Here is an 18,823-nt window from a genome sequence, read left to right on the forward strand (position 1 = left end):
CACAGAGCAAGCGTAAATCAAGCCAAGCGTCAGTAGTTTTGGTGCAGGAGCTGGTAGATAGACAGTAGTTACGGTAGTTGGTTTGGCTCCCAGCAACACTATCAGTAGCTACTAACCGCAAGGAAACCACAGGCTAAGTGGGATACATTTACCCAAATCCATTATATATGGCAAGAAATGATTGATGGCGGAAATGTGATGGATACCTGCAGAGATCAGGCTTCAGACATGAAGGGTTAACCAAGCCGAAGAGAGTGCGGTCATATCATCATACAACTCATCTATCTGTAACGCTACATATCCCAACCATATATCCCTCCAAACCACATCTCACGGCAGTACTCAGTGCCAAAAAGGCCACTATTTGGTATTAGATTCAAATGTAATCTTATTTCAATAGTGGCATCATGCACTGCTGGACAAAGACAAGGAGTCCAACAGTCAAGAGCCACTTAGTCCAAAATCCACCTATTAGCTCCTGGGTCATTTCAACAATTGAGTGCCTTTTGAGTAGTGTAACTTGGTGAAAAGAAAACACATTTTATTTCAACAAAATTGTAACATTCTATCATGAAGAGCTAATAAAAAACACTTCAAGAGGTTAAATAAAAAGAATGGTGTGCCTACTAAGCGCCAAATAAAGTAACAGGGTTGAAGATCTGACCTTAAATCAGCCATAAATCCCTTCGTGACAGGGGGAATGGAAGCCTCTCTAGCCTTCTATATGTGGGTAACAGGTTGAACATGTACCACCCACTCAGATTTACACCAGAAAACTGCCCAAAATAGTAAAACAAGCTCACCTGCTTTTACACTATGATTTGACTATGATTAGCTGTTCAATGTGTCTTTAGAAAAATATATTCAAAAAGGAATATTTGCACCATATTAAAAATGAGGGTTCAGGTCAGTTCATAAATCGTTTTATGCCTTTAAATGAATCACTAATCACAGAAAATAAATAGTTTGCTGGGCAATAGGCTCTTGAAGGGGTGACTGTCCCTCTCTTGCCACCATAGGACATGTGAAGTGCAGATGATGCAAATGCTTTGATATTGCTATAGATTGGAAGGATTCCTCAATCCATTCCTGGTGGACTAATAAACATGCTCTACCAGTAACTGAGCCTCAACCCCATAGCACCTGTTAGTGCTGGTGTGTTTAATGACGTTGAGTCAATTATCACTCAAAAAGGTGCCAGCTGGGCAGTGCCCGTCTCACCTGTGAGAGCCACTCCTCGTCCTCCTGTCCGCTGTGGTCCGACGTCAGGCTGTCATAAGACTCGTGGCGCGTGATAGGGCCAGGGCTTCCAGGGGGCACCACTGTGGACACAGAGAGAGGGAGATAGTGTTTGTTAGAGCGGGCGGGCGGGCGGCGGGCGAGAGAGCGAGACAGACAGACAGCGTGAGCTTTTCCTGTTGTCTAGTGTCTCTGACACTCAGTTAAGTCGAGAGAGGGGGGGAGGAAAGAGAGCAAAAGGGCATTTGGGCATATATGTGCCTGAGTGTGTGAAGGAGCATGTGTAAGTGTGAGTGAGAGAGAACATGTGTGTGTGTGTGTGTACGTGCTTGTGTGTGTGTGTGAGTGAGCGTGCGCGTGTGTGTGAGGCCCGTCAGTGGCACAGAGAGAGGCACCCAGACAGATGGCGTAGTTGGAGGCTTGAATAAGCAGGCGTGGAGAATGAAGCTTAAAGTGTAGAATCAGTCTTTTCTCCTGGCACTTCAGGGCCTAGCGCCCCCCATCCCGTGTCAGTCTGTGGTGAATTTGTTTAATGTGGGAATGACTAATAAAGTTGTCAAGTTCTCATCTGGAGCGCACAAGGCGCTGCTGTCTCTTTTGCCCCCTCTCGCCTTTTCTCTCCCTCGCTCTCTAGCCTTCTCTCCCTCGCCTTTTCTCTCCCTCGCTCTCTCGCCTTTTCTCTCCCTCGCTCTCCTGCTTTTTCTCTGTCTCTCTCGTGGGTAGAGCAGGTGTTGAGAGGCTTCTTAAGGAGATGTGCTTGTTCGGCTTGACACCACACACAGCAGTGCTGTAACAAATACCTCGACTGACCCTCTTCCACTGTAGAAAGGCTGCCCTCGTTTCCCTAAAAGCTTGCACCACACTGCTCTCTCCTGCTCTGGAGAGACGGGTGTGGTGAAGGTGTGTGTGGTTCCTAGCCAGATCCTTTGATACCTTAGGTTGCTCTCTAATGGCAGTAGAACAAAGCCTGCTTGTGTTACTTATTAAACAAAATCATTACTACCCTTCCTTCCTGTATCCCTCTCTCGCTCCCACCCACTCTACTCTTGCTCTATGACCCCTTGGGGGCAATAGCTGTTCCCTAATTAATTATTGATGCTTTGGAGCAGTTTCTGGCTGGCTGGATCGGGTTACGGCGACAGGGGCAGAGTGGTTCCATTGGCCTGAGAGAGCCGGACAGGCTCCTGAGTGGGGAGGCAGTGGTCATCCCCAAGGGTCAAGCACAGTCAGACCTGGCTCTTTGTGTTGTGTGTGTGTGTATTAGGGAATGCAGGGATATAGAGACAGACTGAGCCAACCAAACATTTAAAGACATATCTACCAGAGTGAGTGGCTGGATTGATATATAGATAGATCGACAGAGAGCCATTGGTTCTGATGTTTTTACTGTCATTAGGGACTCTTAACCCTTTACACTCATGGTAATTAGCCTATATGGATAGGGATCAATTGAAATGCAAAAGCATGGTAGCAATTGAAAGGTAAGAGTTTGGTAATTATGGGAACATTTATTATACCAAAAGTTGAGGACAACAGTTCACCTGACACAAGAATCCAAACATTACACTGTTGACTTTACGTGCATTTTACATGTACTTTTCGCCAAATTTGTTGATAACAAAATACTCTGCATTCCTTGAGTAACATAAGAATATTCCTGGTAAATGTAGGGTAGGTGCAACATAAGACGAACAAATCACAGGGGTTTGAGAGAGACGACTAACTGGTGTCTCCAAGTTTCCAACCACCTCTCCAAATAGTGCATAGTTCCTTAATAATTTCATTGCACTTTTATGACTCAAAGAAGTGTCTTCACACTATAGGTGCTTTTTTTAAGCTCTCCTAGCTGTGCCGTTGAGTTACTAAAACAAAACCCTGCACCCCCACCCATTACTGTGTCACAATTACTGTTGTTCCTTATACAATCCCAAAACAACACATTATAAATAGCAATCTGGGTCAGGTGGGCATCATTTGAAAGCTTGTTCTATTGCCAACATGACTGGCTAAGTTATACAATATTGGTGAGCATTGAAAGGAGTCATGAGAGCATTCAGACGTGTGTTCAGCTGCAAATTCTCTTCACAATAAACAAACACAGGACCATTCTGTTCAGGACAACTCAGGGTGTGACGACATGTCATCTTGTAACTGTACATTAAACACAGTGATCATAAACGTTGACACTGTATATGACATTAGTTTAATGATATGCAAACGAGTGCCCAAATCTCCCAACATCGGGGTGGGGGGTTAGCAAACAGAGCTCTACTCTACCTTCAATAGGGAAGTGCCATAACATGCACGAAAACGTTTCAGTCCAGTGATAACACAATGTGAAAACAGTGTACTAATTAATCATCACAAGGCGGCATATTTGTTTTAGTGATGGTTGATCTGAAATGACTATTATAACCATTCCTAACAAGTAGAAAAATTAATAATTGGTGGTGTTTACCAGGCAAATCTGAAAACAAGTGATTTTAAAACCTTTCCTAAGCGACCTTAAAGAGCCTGTGTCTCTGTGGCTCTGAGAGGATGTGGTCTAGTTCTGCTGACCAGAGGAGAGACTCAGTGAGTGGTCTGGTCAAGGCCAGTAGCAGTAGGTAGTGCAGGGGTGCGTCCAATATAGCACCCTAGTACCTATATAGTTCACTGGTCAAAAGTAGTGCACTATATCCGAAATAGTGTGCAATTTCAGACAGAGTGAGTTGTCTGACGGATGCAGGTAGCAGTAACAGCAGGTATAGTGAGCAGACCCAGAACAAAGCAGGGCCAGGTATTGATCCAGGCTGACTGCTGACCTCAGGGCAAGGGCTGATCTCTGGGGAGAGATACGACTAATGATCTGATATGTTCAGTGGTGGTCAGCCTCATTGTCTAGTTGCCTGGCCTGTCCCTTCCGTTCTACCTCTAACCTCTCTCTCTGTCACTCTCGCGCTCATTTGGGAAGCTCCTTTTGACAATTAGGCCCGTTGGGATAATGTCACGATCTGATAAGGCTTGCTTGTCCAAGGCTGATCCTTTCCCACTTTCTCTTTCCCAAACCGCCCAGCGGTGAAGGTCAGCTCCTGCCGGCCTCGGAAGTCTCTCACTCAGCCAATTAGCGGTGATTGACGACGCCATGGTGGAAGGCCCAGGAGACAGCCAGCCGCCAGTTACTACATTATGAAAGGAAGCTAGGGGCTAGACTTTATATTCGTATTGTTATCTTTTAATATTTATTGTTGTTGCATTGTCAAGAAGGAACTTGCAAGTAAGCATTTCGTTGGACAGTGTATACCATGTGTATACTGTATATAGCGACCGATTATGATTTTTCAACGCCGATACCGATTATTGGAGGACCAAAAAAGCCGATACCGAGTAATCGGCCAATTTTTTACATTTTAATAATGACAATTACAACAATACTGAATGAACACTTATTTTAACTTAATATAATACATCAATAAAATCAATTTAGCCTCAAGCAAATACTGAAACATGTTCAATTTGGTTTAAATAATGCAAAAACAAAGTGTTGGAGAAAAGTAAAAGTGCAACATGTGCTTTGTAAGAAAGCTAACGTTTCAGTTCCTTGCTCAGAACATGAGAACATATGAAAGCTGGTGGTTCCTTTTAACATGAGTCTTCAATATTCCCAGGTAAGAACAATTATAGGACTATTTCCCTCTATACCATTTGTATTTCATTAACCTTTGACTATTGGATGTTCTTATAGTATTGCCAGTGTAACAGTATAGCTTCCATCCCTCTCATCGCTCCTCCCTGGACTCAAACCAGCAACACAACGACAACAGCCACCATTGAAGCAGCGTTTCCCATGCAGAGCAAGGGGAACAGCTACTAGACGGGTCATGGCGAGTGACGTTTGAAACGCGATTAGCGTGCGCTAACTAGCTAGCCATTTCACTTCGGTTACATAGGCTTGAAGTCATAAACAGCGCAATGCTTGACGCACAACGAAGAGCTGCTGGCAAAAACGCACAAAAGTGCCATTTGAATGAATGTTTGCACGCCTGCTTCTGCCTACCACCGCTCAGTCAGATACTTAGATACTTGTATGCTCAGTGTGGAAGGACCACCAGAGGGCAGGCTGGGCTCATGGATAGTAGCCCAACAAGGCATGGGAGACAAGGTAACCAGAGTCAATTAAGCACAGCTGACGGTACTAATGACATACTCTCCTTCCCCTATAAGAGAGAGAATGGAACCAGCAGAGAAGGGGGAAAACTATCTCTGGAAGATGGCCACCGAGAGAGAGGAGCTATCCAGGAAGAACCACTAAGACGGTGACAAGCCTGTGACTTTTTGTTGTAGTTAAAGATAAGCCTATTGTGTTCCGGTTTCATCCGGAGAAGAAGATGTATGTTTTTCCATGGAAGATTTTCATTGATTATGTTGGACTGTTTGTGTTGACCAAATGCCCTCAATAGAGAACTGTGTTCAATCAAGAAAACCTACTCCTGACTTGTTTATTCCACCTTCCCGCTTTAGAGTGACGCCCAATTACTTGGTCCGCTCACATCAGTCAGATTATATGCACCGCAGAACACGCTAGATAATGTTTAGTAATATCATCAACCATGTGTAGTTAACTACTGATTATGATTGATTGTTTTTTATAAGTTTAATGCTAGCTAGCAACTTACCTTGGCTTACTGCATTCGCATAACAGGCAGTCTCCTTGTGGAGTGCAATGAGAGAGAGGCAGGTCGTTATTGCGTTGGACTAGTTAACTGTATGGTTGCAAGATTGGATCCCCCGAGCTGACAAGGTGAAAATCTGTCGTTCTGCCCCTGAACGAGGCAGTTAACCCACCGTTCCTAGGCCGTCATTGAAACTAAGAATGTGTTCTTAATTGACTTGCCTAGTTAAATAAAGGTATACATTTTTTAATATTATTTATATTTATTAATTATTATTTATTTTTTAATCCGCAAATCGGCGCCCAAAAACACAGATTTCCGATTGTTATGAAAACTTGAAATCGGCCCTAATTAATCGGCCGTTCCGATTAATCGGTCGACCTCTAGTATATACCACTAACAAAACTTGAAACTAGGGGGAGACCAGGGCCTAAAAGCACCAGCACAGCCACCACTGAGGTGCCTAGCCTACTCAGAGAACTCAGAGGAGCCAGCCAGAAGAGCAGGGAGGTAAATTATTCACGCCATGTTTGCCTCGGCGAAGTTTCGCGGCCGGGGAAGAGGTGTCTGAACACACACACGACAGACAGCTATGTAAATACAGCTCCCTCGCTTCAAAAAACATCAAGACCAGAGGTGGGAAAATATGCCCTGAATTTCAGGAATGAATGTTGCAAATAAGGACGGAAAAAAGCCTCACATTCATCAATCGTGTGTTGGTGTTATTCTAAGGGATCCGACCGCAGGATTAAATCTACTCTGACACCTCAGGGCAACACAAATTGGCCCTATTCATTCATTCATTTTGGGCCTTTTAGAATGAAACGGGTCTCTGTTTCTCCTAACTGGCTTATTGAGCAATCCACACCACAGTGAGGATTCCCTGAGCCATTAAAGCTGGACTGAGACAGCATTTATGAGGCCAGCTCTTCTTCCTTATCGCCTCTTCATATCTCTCTGTCTCTGTGTCCCTGTCTGTGTGTATGTGTTAGTGTGTGTGTGTGTCTATCTGTGAGTGTGTGTGTGTGTGTGTGTGTTGTGTGTCTGTGTGCACTTCTCTCTCCGTCTCTTATCATCCCCAGCAGTGTGGTGGGGCTGCTGTTTACCCGGCTGTGGCCCAGAGCAGAGCGGGCCCAGAGCAGAGCGGGCCCAGAGCGGTGCCAGTGGGCTGGGCAGATGGACAGGTGGAGATAGTGACCATGAAGTGGCGCCACCGCTGCTTTTATCACCAGCCTGCGAGGCTCCTCTCCGGCTAGGCTGGCATGAGCTCCATCCCTCCCTCCACAGCAACATGCATTTTTAATCACACCGGTCATCCAATATAGAGAGAGCAGTTGCTGTCAATCACACAACATGTAAACCCTCTAACCCCATGCTCTAGAAGGTTGTGGAACCCAGCTAGGTCCCTGAATACACAGACTCATTTGCAGATCTAAAAGGGGCCCGTGATTAATCATACCCCTCTCCGTCTTTATCTTTGACACTTTTCTTTCATCCATCTCCGTTTCTCTCCCTCTCGCTTTGTCTCGGTTACTTTCGCTTTCTTCCTAACCCTTTCTCTTTTTCCTCCCGTCACTATGTCCTTCTGGTTGTTGACGTTTGGGGTAGTATGTACTACTATGTAAACTAGACCCTGATAGTGTAGTTTGTACCGGAGCAGGGAGGAGAGTAGCAGCTTCTCCCTTCATAAGCCCTGATCTTTATGCAGAGGCCCACAGAGCCAACAGTGTGTGTGTGTGTGTGTGTGTGTGTGTGTGTGTGTGTGTGTGTGTCCTGTAGTGTAGCATAGCATAATGCATTCCGGGGTCAGATCGCCCGCCCTAGATCACTCCCTCTCTGCCCAGCCAATCTCTGGCGTGCTGAGCGGAGGCACCGTGTTGTGAAACAGAACTTTCAGTCGATGCTCGGGTGCAAAGTGGAGGAATGAAAGATGGCACTCCATGAGCCGTAGCAGCATGCAGGAAACGACCCGGGGGCAGAGCAGAACGATGGGTAGAAGAAGTACAAGACGACAAATGATGTGCATATTGTATTGACCTGGGTGTGTGAGTGCATTAGGGTTGGTGCTGCTTGGCTGGCAGGAGGAACGGGGGCAAGGGAGGGACAGACGAGGTGGGGCAGGCGGTGATATTTTGTCCATCACTAATTAGAGCTAAATGTGAGAGAGCACTGAGACTAAATCATTATGCCTTCTCGCAGGACAGAGTCACACTAAACCCAGCGCCGATGCCCGCTGCCCGACCCGTCACACCAACTTGACTTCATCGCTCTGACACTAGAAAGGACTATTGGAACTAATTTGAGAAAATATCCTACCCGCTCAGCCCTGAGCACTGGGAGAACGTCTACCTCCCAAATGGCACTACAGTTGACCATAGGGCCCTGGTCAAAAGTAATGCACTAAGTAGGGAATAGGGTGCCATTTGGGAAGCAGACAATTTAGCGTAGAATAGAGGAGACAGAAGAACAGGCACACGGGAGGAGAAGGGGATTTGCCCCAACGGCACTTCAGGAGCTAATTACTGATTTATGTTTATGATTATGCAGCTAATGCAACAACGCACACTGAAACGGAGGATAAATTAAATGTGTGGCCATCCGTGTGCACTCTGCCCCCCAGAGTTGTCGTCTTCTTCCTTCTGCCATCTCCAGCCTCCACAGCCTTTCACATCTCAACCTAAAGTGCTTGGTGCTCTTTGTACTTGTTATTGAGTTAGGAGGAGTTTGGAGGCTGGCTAATTGGCTTCATTTGAATGAGTTGAGTGGAGTTGGTTGAGCTGTTAGCGTTGTGATGCTGACTTGTTCAGAGGAGATAGACAAAGAGACATACAGTGACAAAGGCTTGATTCAAAGTGCCGTACAGATGGAACAGAACGGATGAAAAGCTGACAGACCAGAGCATTACTCAGATGGAGTGATGGAAAGCTGACAGTTCATGTGATAAGGGATCTGAGACCAGAGCACTACTCAGATGGAGTGATGGAAACCTGACAGTTCATGTGATAAGGGATCTGAGACCAGAGCACTACTCAGATGGAGTGATGGAAACCTGACAGTTCATGTGATAAGGGATCTGAGACCAGAGCACTACTCAGATGGAGTGATGGAAAGCTGACAGTTCATGTGATAAGGGATCTGAGACCAGAGCACTACTCAGATGGAGTGATGGAAAGCTGACAGTTCATGTGATAAGGGATCTGAGACCAGAGCATTACTCAGATGGAGTGATGGAAAGCTGACAGTTCATGTGATAAGGGATCTGAGACCAGAGCACTACTCAGATGGAGTGATGGAAAGCTGACAGTTCATGTGATAAGGGATCTGAGACCAGAGCATTACTCAGATGGAGTGATGGAAACCTGACAGTTCATGTGATAAGGGATCTGAGACCAGAGCATTACTCAGATGGAGTGATGGAAAGCTGACAGTTCATGTGATAAGGGATCTGAGACCAGAGCACTACTCAGATGGAGTGATGGAAAGCTGACAGTTTGTGTGAAAAGGGATCGGAGACCAGAGCACTACTCAGATGGAGTGATGGAAAGCTGACAGTTTGTGTGAAAAGGGATCTGAGACCAGAGCACTACTCAGATGGAGTGATGGAAAGATGTAAAACCCTCAGTGGAGATCCAACAAGGGAACAGGGAAGTAATGGAGGATGGCTGAAAGGGTCCTACTCCTCAGCATGTCACCAATAAGTGGGTGAAGACAATCTCCCATAGAGAGTCCTTCAGCTCTGGCACAGGTCTAATGGAGCTTGGTACACACACACACACACGTACAAAGAGTACTTATATACACATACAGAGAAGAGTACACACACACACAGTGTATAATACTTACATCCAGCCAGGAGGTATTGGTAATATTGCACCAGGTCAGAGGCCAACACCAGAGGGTGGTTGGAGAGAAAGGGAGGCTGCAGCTCATTCCACAGTGGAGTCCTGTAACAACCAAACAACATAGGAGAGAAACACACAACTCAATTACAGAGACGAAAATATCAGGAGGTGTCCCAAATGGCACCCTATTCCCAATGTAGTGCACTACTTTTAACCATTCAGGACCCTTTTAGTGATCCACAATTACAAAATAGAGCTCTGGTCAAACAAAGGCTGCAGATTGAGGGCCAGATGTATAGAGCAGTGCCCCTGCTGGGTGTAAATAGACTGTGGTCCCTGGAGCCTGGCAGTACAGAGACAGATATAACATATGAAGGTGTGTATACTATAGTAGTTACATACAGTACTGTAGTGTACAACATGAACATCACATGTGTTTTGTCCTACATAGCGGTAGTCTGATCACAGAGAACTGGGCCACAGCAGCAGAACTTTATATCTGGTTCCAGCTGCTCATTTGACAAGGATGAATGGGATTCTGCAGCATAATATGTTTTCACTGTATCCAATATTCTTTTATAACTAAGTTATACATACAATATGTTAGAACATATATGACTCCTATAAAAAAAAGCAGTTTACTATGATAATGTCACACACACTACTGTATAAATTACACACACACACAACTGTATAACTGTACAATATACTACTGTATGTAAATCTTCATAACATGAACCACAGCTTAACAGAGTGGGGAAAACTGTGTGTGTGTGTGTGTGTGTGTGTGTGTGTGTGTGTGTGTGTGTGTGTGTGTGTGTGTGTGTGTGTGTGTGTGTGTGTGTGTGTGTGTGTGTGTGTGTGTGTGTGTGTGTGTGTGTGTGTGTGTGTGTGTGTCAGTGGAGGCTCCTCAGAGAAGGAAGGGGAGGACCATCCTCCTCAGTGAATTTCATAAAGAGATACATTTTAAAACATTGAAAGTTATCCTTTTTAGATAAAACTATACTGAAATATATTCACGTCACCAAATTGATTAAAACACACTGTTTTGCAATGAAGGTCTACAGTAGCCTCAACAGCACACTGTAGGGTACCACCATGGTGTAGCTGGGGGACAGCTAGCTTCCGTCCTCCTCTGGGTACATTGCCTTCAATAGGAAACCTAGGAGGCTCATGGTTCTCACCTCCTTCCATAGACTTACACAGTAACTATGACAACTTGCGGAGGACATCCTCCAACCTATCAGAGCTTTTGCAGCATGAACTGACACGTTGTCCACCCAATCAAAGGATCAGAGAATGAATCTAGTACTGAAAGCATAAGCTACAGCTAGCTAGCACTGCAGTGCATAACATTTGGTGAGTAGTTGACTCAAAGAGAGAGAAGGACAATAGCTGAACTGTTTTCAACAAATTCATTTCTCAAACAAGCAAGAGCGTAATTTTTTTTCAGTTTCACTTCCTTAGCTAGCAAATGCAGCTGGCAAGTTCAGTTACTTAAACACCCGGCTCAAACAGAAGGATTCTATGTTAGCTAGCTGGCTATGACCATCCAACACAACACTAGAACTCTTCCAAGTAAAAGTGAGCTTTTGGTTTTATTAATGTATTGCCACCGGGGACCGCCGGTGTAACTGCTTAGTGACTATACATGTTACAGCATAATTGTAGCGGGTTTACTAACGCATGAGTTCTATTAGCTATGTTGACTAGGATGGTACTTTAGCTAATATGGGGACAACAATGTAGGCTGATGATTATGATTAGATATGCTAGATGATTATGATTAGATATGCTAGATGGTTATTATTAGATATGCTAGATGGTTATTATTAGATATGCTAGATGGTTATTATTAGATATGCTAGATGGTTATTATTAGATATGCTAGATGGTTATTATTAGATATGCTAGATGGTTATTATTAGATATGCTAGATGGTTATTATTAGATATGCTAGATGCGAGTGTGCGAGGCGGTATGGAATGTGTCACTGTCATCTTAAATTTGTCTCTCGACCAGTGTGCACCTACGTTGTAAACTTTCATTCATAGGCTAGGTTGTAGCAACTTCATGATGGGTATAGGAAAATTAGAGTGTAGCAGCCTAAACCTATCGATGTTACATTGAACTGGATGAATGGAATATAAATGTCAGTTATTCAATAAGATGTAATAGAAATAAGGCCATGCTCATTAAAAAAAATGTCCTCCCTAATCTTAAACTGCACTGACCGCCACTGATGTGTGTGTGTGTGTGTGTGTGTGTGTGTGTGTGTGTGTGTGTGTGTGTGTGTGTGTGTGTGTGTGTGTGTGTGTGTGTGTGTGTGTGTGTATATGTGTGTGTATATGTGTACGTGTGTGTGTGTGTGTGTTAGGAAGGGTCAGTTACCTGGCCAGGCTCCAGCAGGCCCGTGGACATGTGTTGAGCTCCAGGGGCGTGTCATCGCTGATCTTCTGGGCCGTGCTGATTGGCCGAGGCTCCAGGACGTGCTCCACCAGGGTGCCATAGCAACTGAGGATGTAGAGGGACTCCACCACTGACCGGCTGGACTGGTCTGAGTAACAGGAGGTCAACAGGTCAACGTTACGGAGTAAGAGGAGCACGTTGTTGTGAATTAGCTAAGTGTTTTGTCTACTATGCCCAGCATCTCACTGAGTGGGTTCCTACTTCCCTGACCTTAATGTTGCGTCTACACAGGGGGCTAAGAGGGGTTGACACCCAGAGCAAAGTTTCCAGGCCAATGGTATTTACGATGATTCTCCAACAGATTTTGAACTATTACATGACCAAATGAAAACAAAATGAAAGTGTTTTAGTGTGATGATGGTTTTGGGGGTAACAGCTAGGATACTAATGCACTAGTGGGATCTAATTATGAGCCTTTACAGCCCCTCACCTTTCTCTCTCTTCATGTTGGGGTTGGTCATGTACCATGAGCGTGAGGCAGCAAAGACAGCAGCCACACAGAACTCTCCTCCACTGGACTTACTGGGGGAGATCTGAGGGAGAGGCTTGGCTTTGCTGCAGGGGGGGAGAAAAAGAGTGAGAGAGAGTGAGAGAGAGTGAGAGTGAGAGTGAGAGTGAGAGTGAGAGTGAGAGAGAGAGAGAGAGAGAGAGAGAGAGAGAGAGAGAGAGAGAGAGCAAGAGCGAGAGAGAGAGTGAGCGAGCCGAGGGGACACAGACACAGGGTACTCCTCTTAGAGAAGATAAAGGCTGGCGGTTTGAGTTGTTAGATGAACTAAAGCTGTAGTTAAAGAAAGAATGAGGAGAGAGAATTGTTGCCAAATGTTGTAGTGAGAATGATGCCAAATCTGGTTTGAGATATTAAGTTCAAACACTGCCACATCTGTGAACAGAAAACAAGCCAAGCTTTTAACACAATTACACTTCAGGCAATTTAGCAAAATAAAGAGATGAGGGCGACTTAAAATTAAGTACATTGGTAGCAAAATATATATATTTGCTCTGAATTGTCTCCAATTTCACTGTGCTCGTGTCTGAACAAATTATTTATGTACTGGTCTCTACTATTCAGCAAATTAAAAACATCAGTAGACCTAATACAGGATATTTCCTCCCTCATTCAATACAGGGTTCCCGCAGTCTGAACGGCATAGCGTGTGTGTGAGTGTGTATTCCCATGCCAGTAGATCAGGACTGCAGCTCTGTAGAGGATGTCCATGGTATTTTAAAGCCTGTGTTGCATGTGCTGCTAGTTGATTACATCCTTCCTTTTGTCATGAAGCACGCCATGTACACTCAAACCATTACAGGTTGGCCTGACCATGGACTGTACTGTACTGTGTGTGTGTTTGTGTATATGTGTCCACACACTAATACACATGTGCCACGCACACACACAAACACACATGAATAGAAAAAACTTTCAGCGAATACGTGAGGATGCCATAATGGTTATCACTTGCTTGAACACGTGCCTCGAATGCTGCTAGTCTTCCAGCTGCTTCCCCCAGTCTCACTTTGAGTTAGCCGTTTGAGAGAATTTATTGGGAGTTATTGGATTATTCAGACATGTCAGGACCGTTTGGATGAAAGAGAACACAGGAAAAGTTCAGTATGGTGATAGGGCTGCATATGCTATTGATCAGAGAACAGTAGCGGAGCAGCCTGGTATTATTGTCCAGCTCTATAACCAAGGTGGACAGTAAAACCCCCGGAGGAAGGGATGGAGGCTGAAGGGCCTGACACAGTCTGACACACTAACACAGTCTGACACTAACACAGTCCCACAGGAGAGGTTCACCTCTGATCTAACCATGAAGACCTCACTAACACATACACAAACTCACGCCAGCCCGCTTGAACATGCACAACCAACTGTACACACACACAGTCCAACATTTTGGAACACGAAAATTCTATATAATTAAATTATGTAATATTCAACAATTCACTTCAAAATAACCAGAAAATATAATTACGATATACATTTCTCAAAGATGTTCTATACTATGTACCCAAAGCTGTTCAATTTAATCCAGTGTGATGGCATACTGTCCAGTACTTGAACTCTTCTTGGCCTCTCAGCCTCAGTGACACACTAACAGGTGTTGAATGACCTGTTGTGGGCCTCAACTCTCCCTCCTCCTCTTCCCTTCAAACTGTCAGCAGCTCGTAAATTACTCCCTGGACGTGGGGGAGATGTTGAGATCTTTGTTTAGCCGACACCGTGTGAAGGATGTTTCTGGGTAGAACGGGGGGTGCTCTAGACAGCGTTACTGGCTGTGTATTTATTAGTGTTGGAGAGAGAGAGTGAGGGGTGAGGCTGGATAACCAAATATCTACAGTAAGCCATGGAAGCAGAGGAGAGATGGAGAGATAAGACCATGTCAGGATATTGCCTTGGCTAACTCTACATCCCTCTTGCCTCCTCGGATCTGTCCATCTGTCCGACTGTCTGTCTGTCAGCGTGTCCAGGAGATACAGAGCTATGAAAACATGCAGAACCTCTGTCGAACGGCCAGGGGTCAGCCAACACAGCACACTGCTTCCTTCTCACTCCGCCGTCCCTCTGTCTCGCTCTCCCTTATCTCTTCCAGTCACTCGCTCTACATTTTCTCTTCCAGTCACTCTCTCTACGTTTTCTCTTCCAGTCACTCTCTCTACGTTTTCTCTTCCAGTCACACTCTCTCAACCTTTTCTCTTCCAGTCACTCTCTCTACGTTTTCTCTTCCAGTCACTCTCTCGACATTTTCTCTTCCAGTCACTCTCTCGACCTTTTCTCTTCCAGTCACTCTCTCGACCTTTTCTCTTCCAGTCACTCTCTCGACCTTTTCTCATCCAGTCACACTCTCTCAACCTTTTCTCTTCCAGTCACACTCTCTCAACCTTTTCTCTTCCAGTCACTCACTCTCTATGTTTTCTCTTCCAGTCACTCTCTCTCTATGTTTTCTCTTCCAGTCACTCTCTCTCTACGTTTTCTCTTCCAGTCACTCTCTCGACCTTTTCTCTTCCAGTCACACTCTCTCTACGTTTTCTCTTCCAGTCACTCTCTCTACATTTTCCCTTCCAGTCACTCTCTCTACGTTTTCTCTTCGTCACTCTCTCTGCGTTTTCTCTTCCAGTCACACTCTCTCAACCTTTTCTCTTCCAGTCACTCTCTCTACGTTTTCTCTTCCAGTCACTCTCTCTACGTTTTCTCTTCCAGTCACTCTCTCGACAATTTCTCTTCCAGTCACTCTCTCGACCTTTTCTCTTCCAGTCACTCTCTCGACCTTTTCTCTTCCAGTCACACTCTCTCAACCTTTTCTCTTCCAGTCACACTCTCTCAACCTTTTCTCTTCCAGTCACTCACTCTCTATGTTTTCTCTTCCAGTCACTCTCTCTCTATGTTTTCTCTTCCAGTCACTCTCTCTCTACGTTTTCTCTTCCAGTCACTCTCTCGACCTTTTCTCTTCCAGTCACACTCTCTCTACGTTTTCTCTTCCAGTCACTCTCTCTTTACGTTTTCTTATTCAGTCACTCTCTCTCTACGTTTTCTTATTCAGTCACTCTCTCTTTACGTTTGCTTATTCAGTCAATCTCTCTCTACATTTTCTCTTCCAGTCACTCTCTCTCTACGTTTTCTCTTCCAGTCACTCTCTCTCTACGTTTTCTCTTCCAGTCACTCTCTCTTTACGTTTTCTTATTCAGTCACTCTCTCTCTACGTTTTCTCTTCCAGTCACTCTCTCTCTACGTTTTCTCTTCCAGTCACTCTCTCTCTACGTTTTCTCTTCCAGTCACTCTCTCTCTATGTTTTCTCTTCCAGTCACTCTCTCTTTACGTTTTCTTATTCAGTCACTCTCTCTCTACGTTTTCTCTTCCAGTCACTCTCTCTCTACGTTTTCTCTTCCAGTCACTCTCTCTTTACGTTTTCTTATTCAGTCACTCTCTCTCTCTACGTTTTCTTATTCAGTCACTCTTTCTTTACGTTTTCTTATTCAGTCACTCTCTCTACGTTTTCTCTTCCAGTCACTCTCTCTTTACGTTTTCTTATTCAGTCACTCTCTACGTTTTCTTATTCAGTCACTCTTTCTTTACGTTTTCTTATTCAGTCACTCTCTCTCTACGTTTTCTCTTCCAGTCACTCTCTCTCTACGTTTTCTCTTCCAGTCACTCTCTCTCTACGTTTTCTCTTCCAGTCACTCTCTCTCTACGTTTTCTCTTCCAGTCACTCTCTTTACGTTTTCTTATTCAGTCACTCTCTCTCTACGTTTTCTCTTCCAGTCACTCTCTCTCTACGTTTTCTCTTCCAGTCACTCTCTCTTTACGTTTTCTTATTCAGTCACTCTCTCTCTCTACATTTTCTTATTCAGTCACTCTTTCTTTACGTTTTCTTATTCAGTCACTCTCTCTACGTTTTCTCTTCCAGTCACTCTCTCTCTACGTTTTCTCTTCCAGTCACTCTCTCTCTACGTTTTCTCTTCCAGTCACTCTCTCTTTACGTTTTCTTATTCAGTCACTCTCTCTCTACGTTTTCTCTTCCAGTCACTCTCTCTCTACGTTTTCTCTTCCAGTCACTCTCTCTTTACGTTTTCTTATTCAGTCACTCTCTCTCTCTACATTTTCTTATTCAGTCACTCTTTCTTTACGTTTTCTTATTCAGTCACTCTCTCTACGTTTTCTCTTCCAGTCACTCTCTCTTTACCTTTTCTTATTCAGTCACTCTCTCTCTATGTTTTCTTATTCAGTCACTCTTTCTTTATGTTTTCTTATTCAGTCACTCTCTCTCTACATTTTCTCTTCCAGTCACTCTCTCTTTACTTTTTCTTATTCAGTCACTCTCTCTCTACGTTTTCTTATTCAGTCACTCTCTCGTTATGTTTTCTTATTCAGTCACTCTCTCCCCATTTCTCAACCTCTCTAACACAACATCCGCATATCAAAGTATGACTGATATGGTGATGGGAAACTCAACAAATCCTGTTCCGTGCTCTGGATCTCTCTTTAACAGAGTACATGATAAGGGAGCTGGTGAATGGTTAGGGGAGGGAGGGAAAGAGGGTTGGGGTATGTGTTAGTCATTATAGAACATGTAATCTCACTTCACTGCTCACTGTGATTTGTGTGTGTGGTGTCTTTGACAGCTAGTGGTGAGAGTGATGGAGTCTGTCGGGCTCTTCTTTAGTGAGGGGTTTCATCTCTCCAACATTCTACTTCTTCTCTCTTACTGGAAAAAAAATTGTGGTCAACTGGTTTCAATATCCCCAGGAAACACAAATCCTATTCCAGTGGCTTGACTTTGGTTTTGGGGTGAAATCTCAGGCTGACGCGTTTGCCACACGGCGCTGTGTGTGGTGTGAAGGAAGGTATTTTATCTCCCACTTTTCACGGTTGTCTTTGGATGGAGGCCGGCTTGAATAATACATCAAGGAATAACATTCAATAAAAATGACATGCTTTCATGCATTGAGGGGAAAGACCCAGTGACAAATTAAAAGTGTAAACGGCTCTTATGGCACTGTGGATGAGAAGACTGCTGCATGACTCTATGCTGCAGGGCTGGCCTGGGTACTAACACACACACACACACACATATGTACGCCTGCACGCATGCAAGCGTGCACACACAACAGACTGTGATAAGCTCTCCTTGTGGCGACACCATACTGATCAGCTACTGCAGATACTCTACATATTCTCTCTATGAAGAGTACAGGGTTACCACTGTCTGCTAATGGGAGTGGGATAACAGCTTGGTTCTAGTAGAAATGACCGCAAATGGTTATTCATCTCAGTTTCAAATGATTACTTTCCCCTCTGTCTCACTGGAATTGTTGAGGTTTTCACCCTGAGACAGACAGACAGACAGACAGACGGACGGACGGACGGACGGACGGACGGACGGACGGACGGACGGACGGACGGACAGGACAGGACAGGACAGGACAGGACAGGACAGGACAGGACAGTACTCTGGACTCTATACGGTACAGAGGAACCGGTCAGGAAAGAGAAAAAAGAAAGAAAGGTGGAACCCAGTATCAATAAATGACAATAAATAAATAAATACACCACGTGGGACAGGAGAGAGGGGGAGATGGATGGCACTAAACAGAAGCCAAATCCCTCCCCCCACCACGAGATGTTATTTTGTGCTATTGGGAAGACTTCATTTTCTCTGCAACTTTAATTCACTGAAAAGACTACTTGTACGTCATTTCCAATTTTCATTTAACAAATGAGGACTTTTGACTGAGCTTATAGCTTTTCCTCAAGGGCGTAATTAAATCTGTGACGTCCACCATCAAAGGCCTTTCGCATTACAGGGCCGTGGCGAACATGAGGCGCCATGGAAGGGTTGGGAGGGGGCTGGTCCCTCGCCATAAACAAATACGATAGAGCCTTACTTCTGTCGCCTCCTCCAGCGACAAAGTGCTGCAAAGACCGGTAGGGTAGAGCAGAACAGTGGATCCATTCAAAATGGCACCATATTCCCTATATTCACACATTTACCAGGGCCCATAGGGTTCTGGTCAAAAGTATGGCACTACATAGGGAATAGGGTGTCATTTGGGACACACCCAGTGTAACTCAGAACGGGGTTGAGAGGAGCGGTGGCAAAGCCCAGGCCATATGTTTAATAT

The 18,823-nt window shown here is 44.7% G+C and overlaps 1 protein-coding gene across 6 annotated transcripts in view; it reads right to left on the minus strand.

Moving 5' to 3' along the window:
* The window catches only part of LOC118396856 (BCAS3 microtubule associated cell migration factor), a 367,384-nt gene that overhangs the window by 214,448 nt on the left and 134,113 nt on the right, over positions 1-18,823 (minus strand). For all 6 annotated transcript variants that reach the window (XM_052467521.1, XM_052467520.1, XM_052467524.1 and 3 more), the window contains 4 exons: positions 12,633-12,757; positions 12,125-12,290; positions 9,735-9,835; positions 1,222-1,322 (listed from right to left, as the gene is read on the minus strand). In XM_052467521.1, coding sequence (XP_052323481.1) covers positions 1,222-1,322; positions 9,735-9,835; positions 12,125-12,290; positions 12,633-12,757 — 493 coding nt within the window. The remainder of the gene's footprint in view (positions 1-1,221; positions 1,323-9,734; positions 9,836-12,124; positions 12,291-12,632; positions 12,758-18,823) is intronic.

Source organism: Oncorhynchus keta, chromosome 18 (assembly GCF_023373465.1).
Source record: "Oncorhynchus keta strain PuntledgeMale-10-30-2019 chromosome 18, Oket_V2, whole genome shotgun sequence".
Classification (NCBI taxonomy): Eukaryota; Metazoa; Chordata; class Actinopteri; order Salmoniformes; family Salmonidae; genus Oncorhynchus; species Oncorhynchus keta.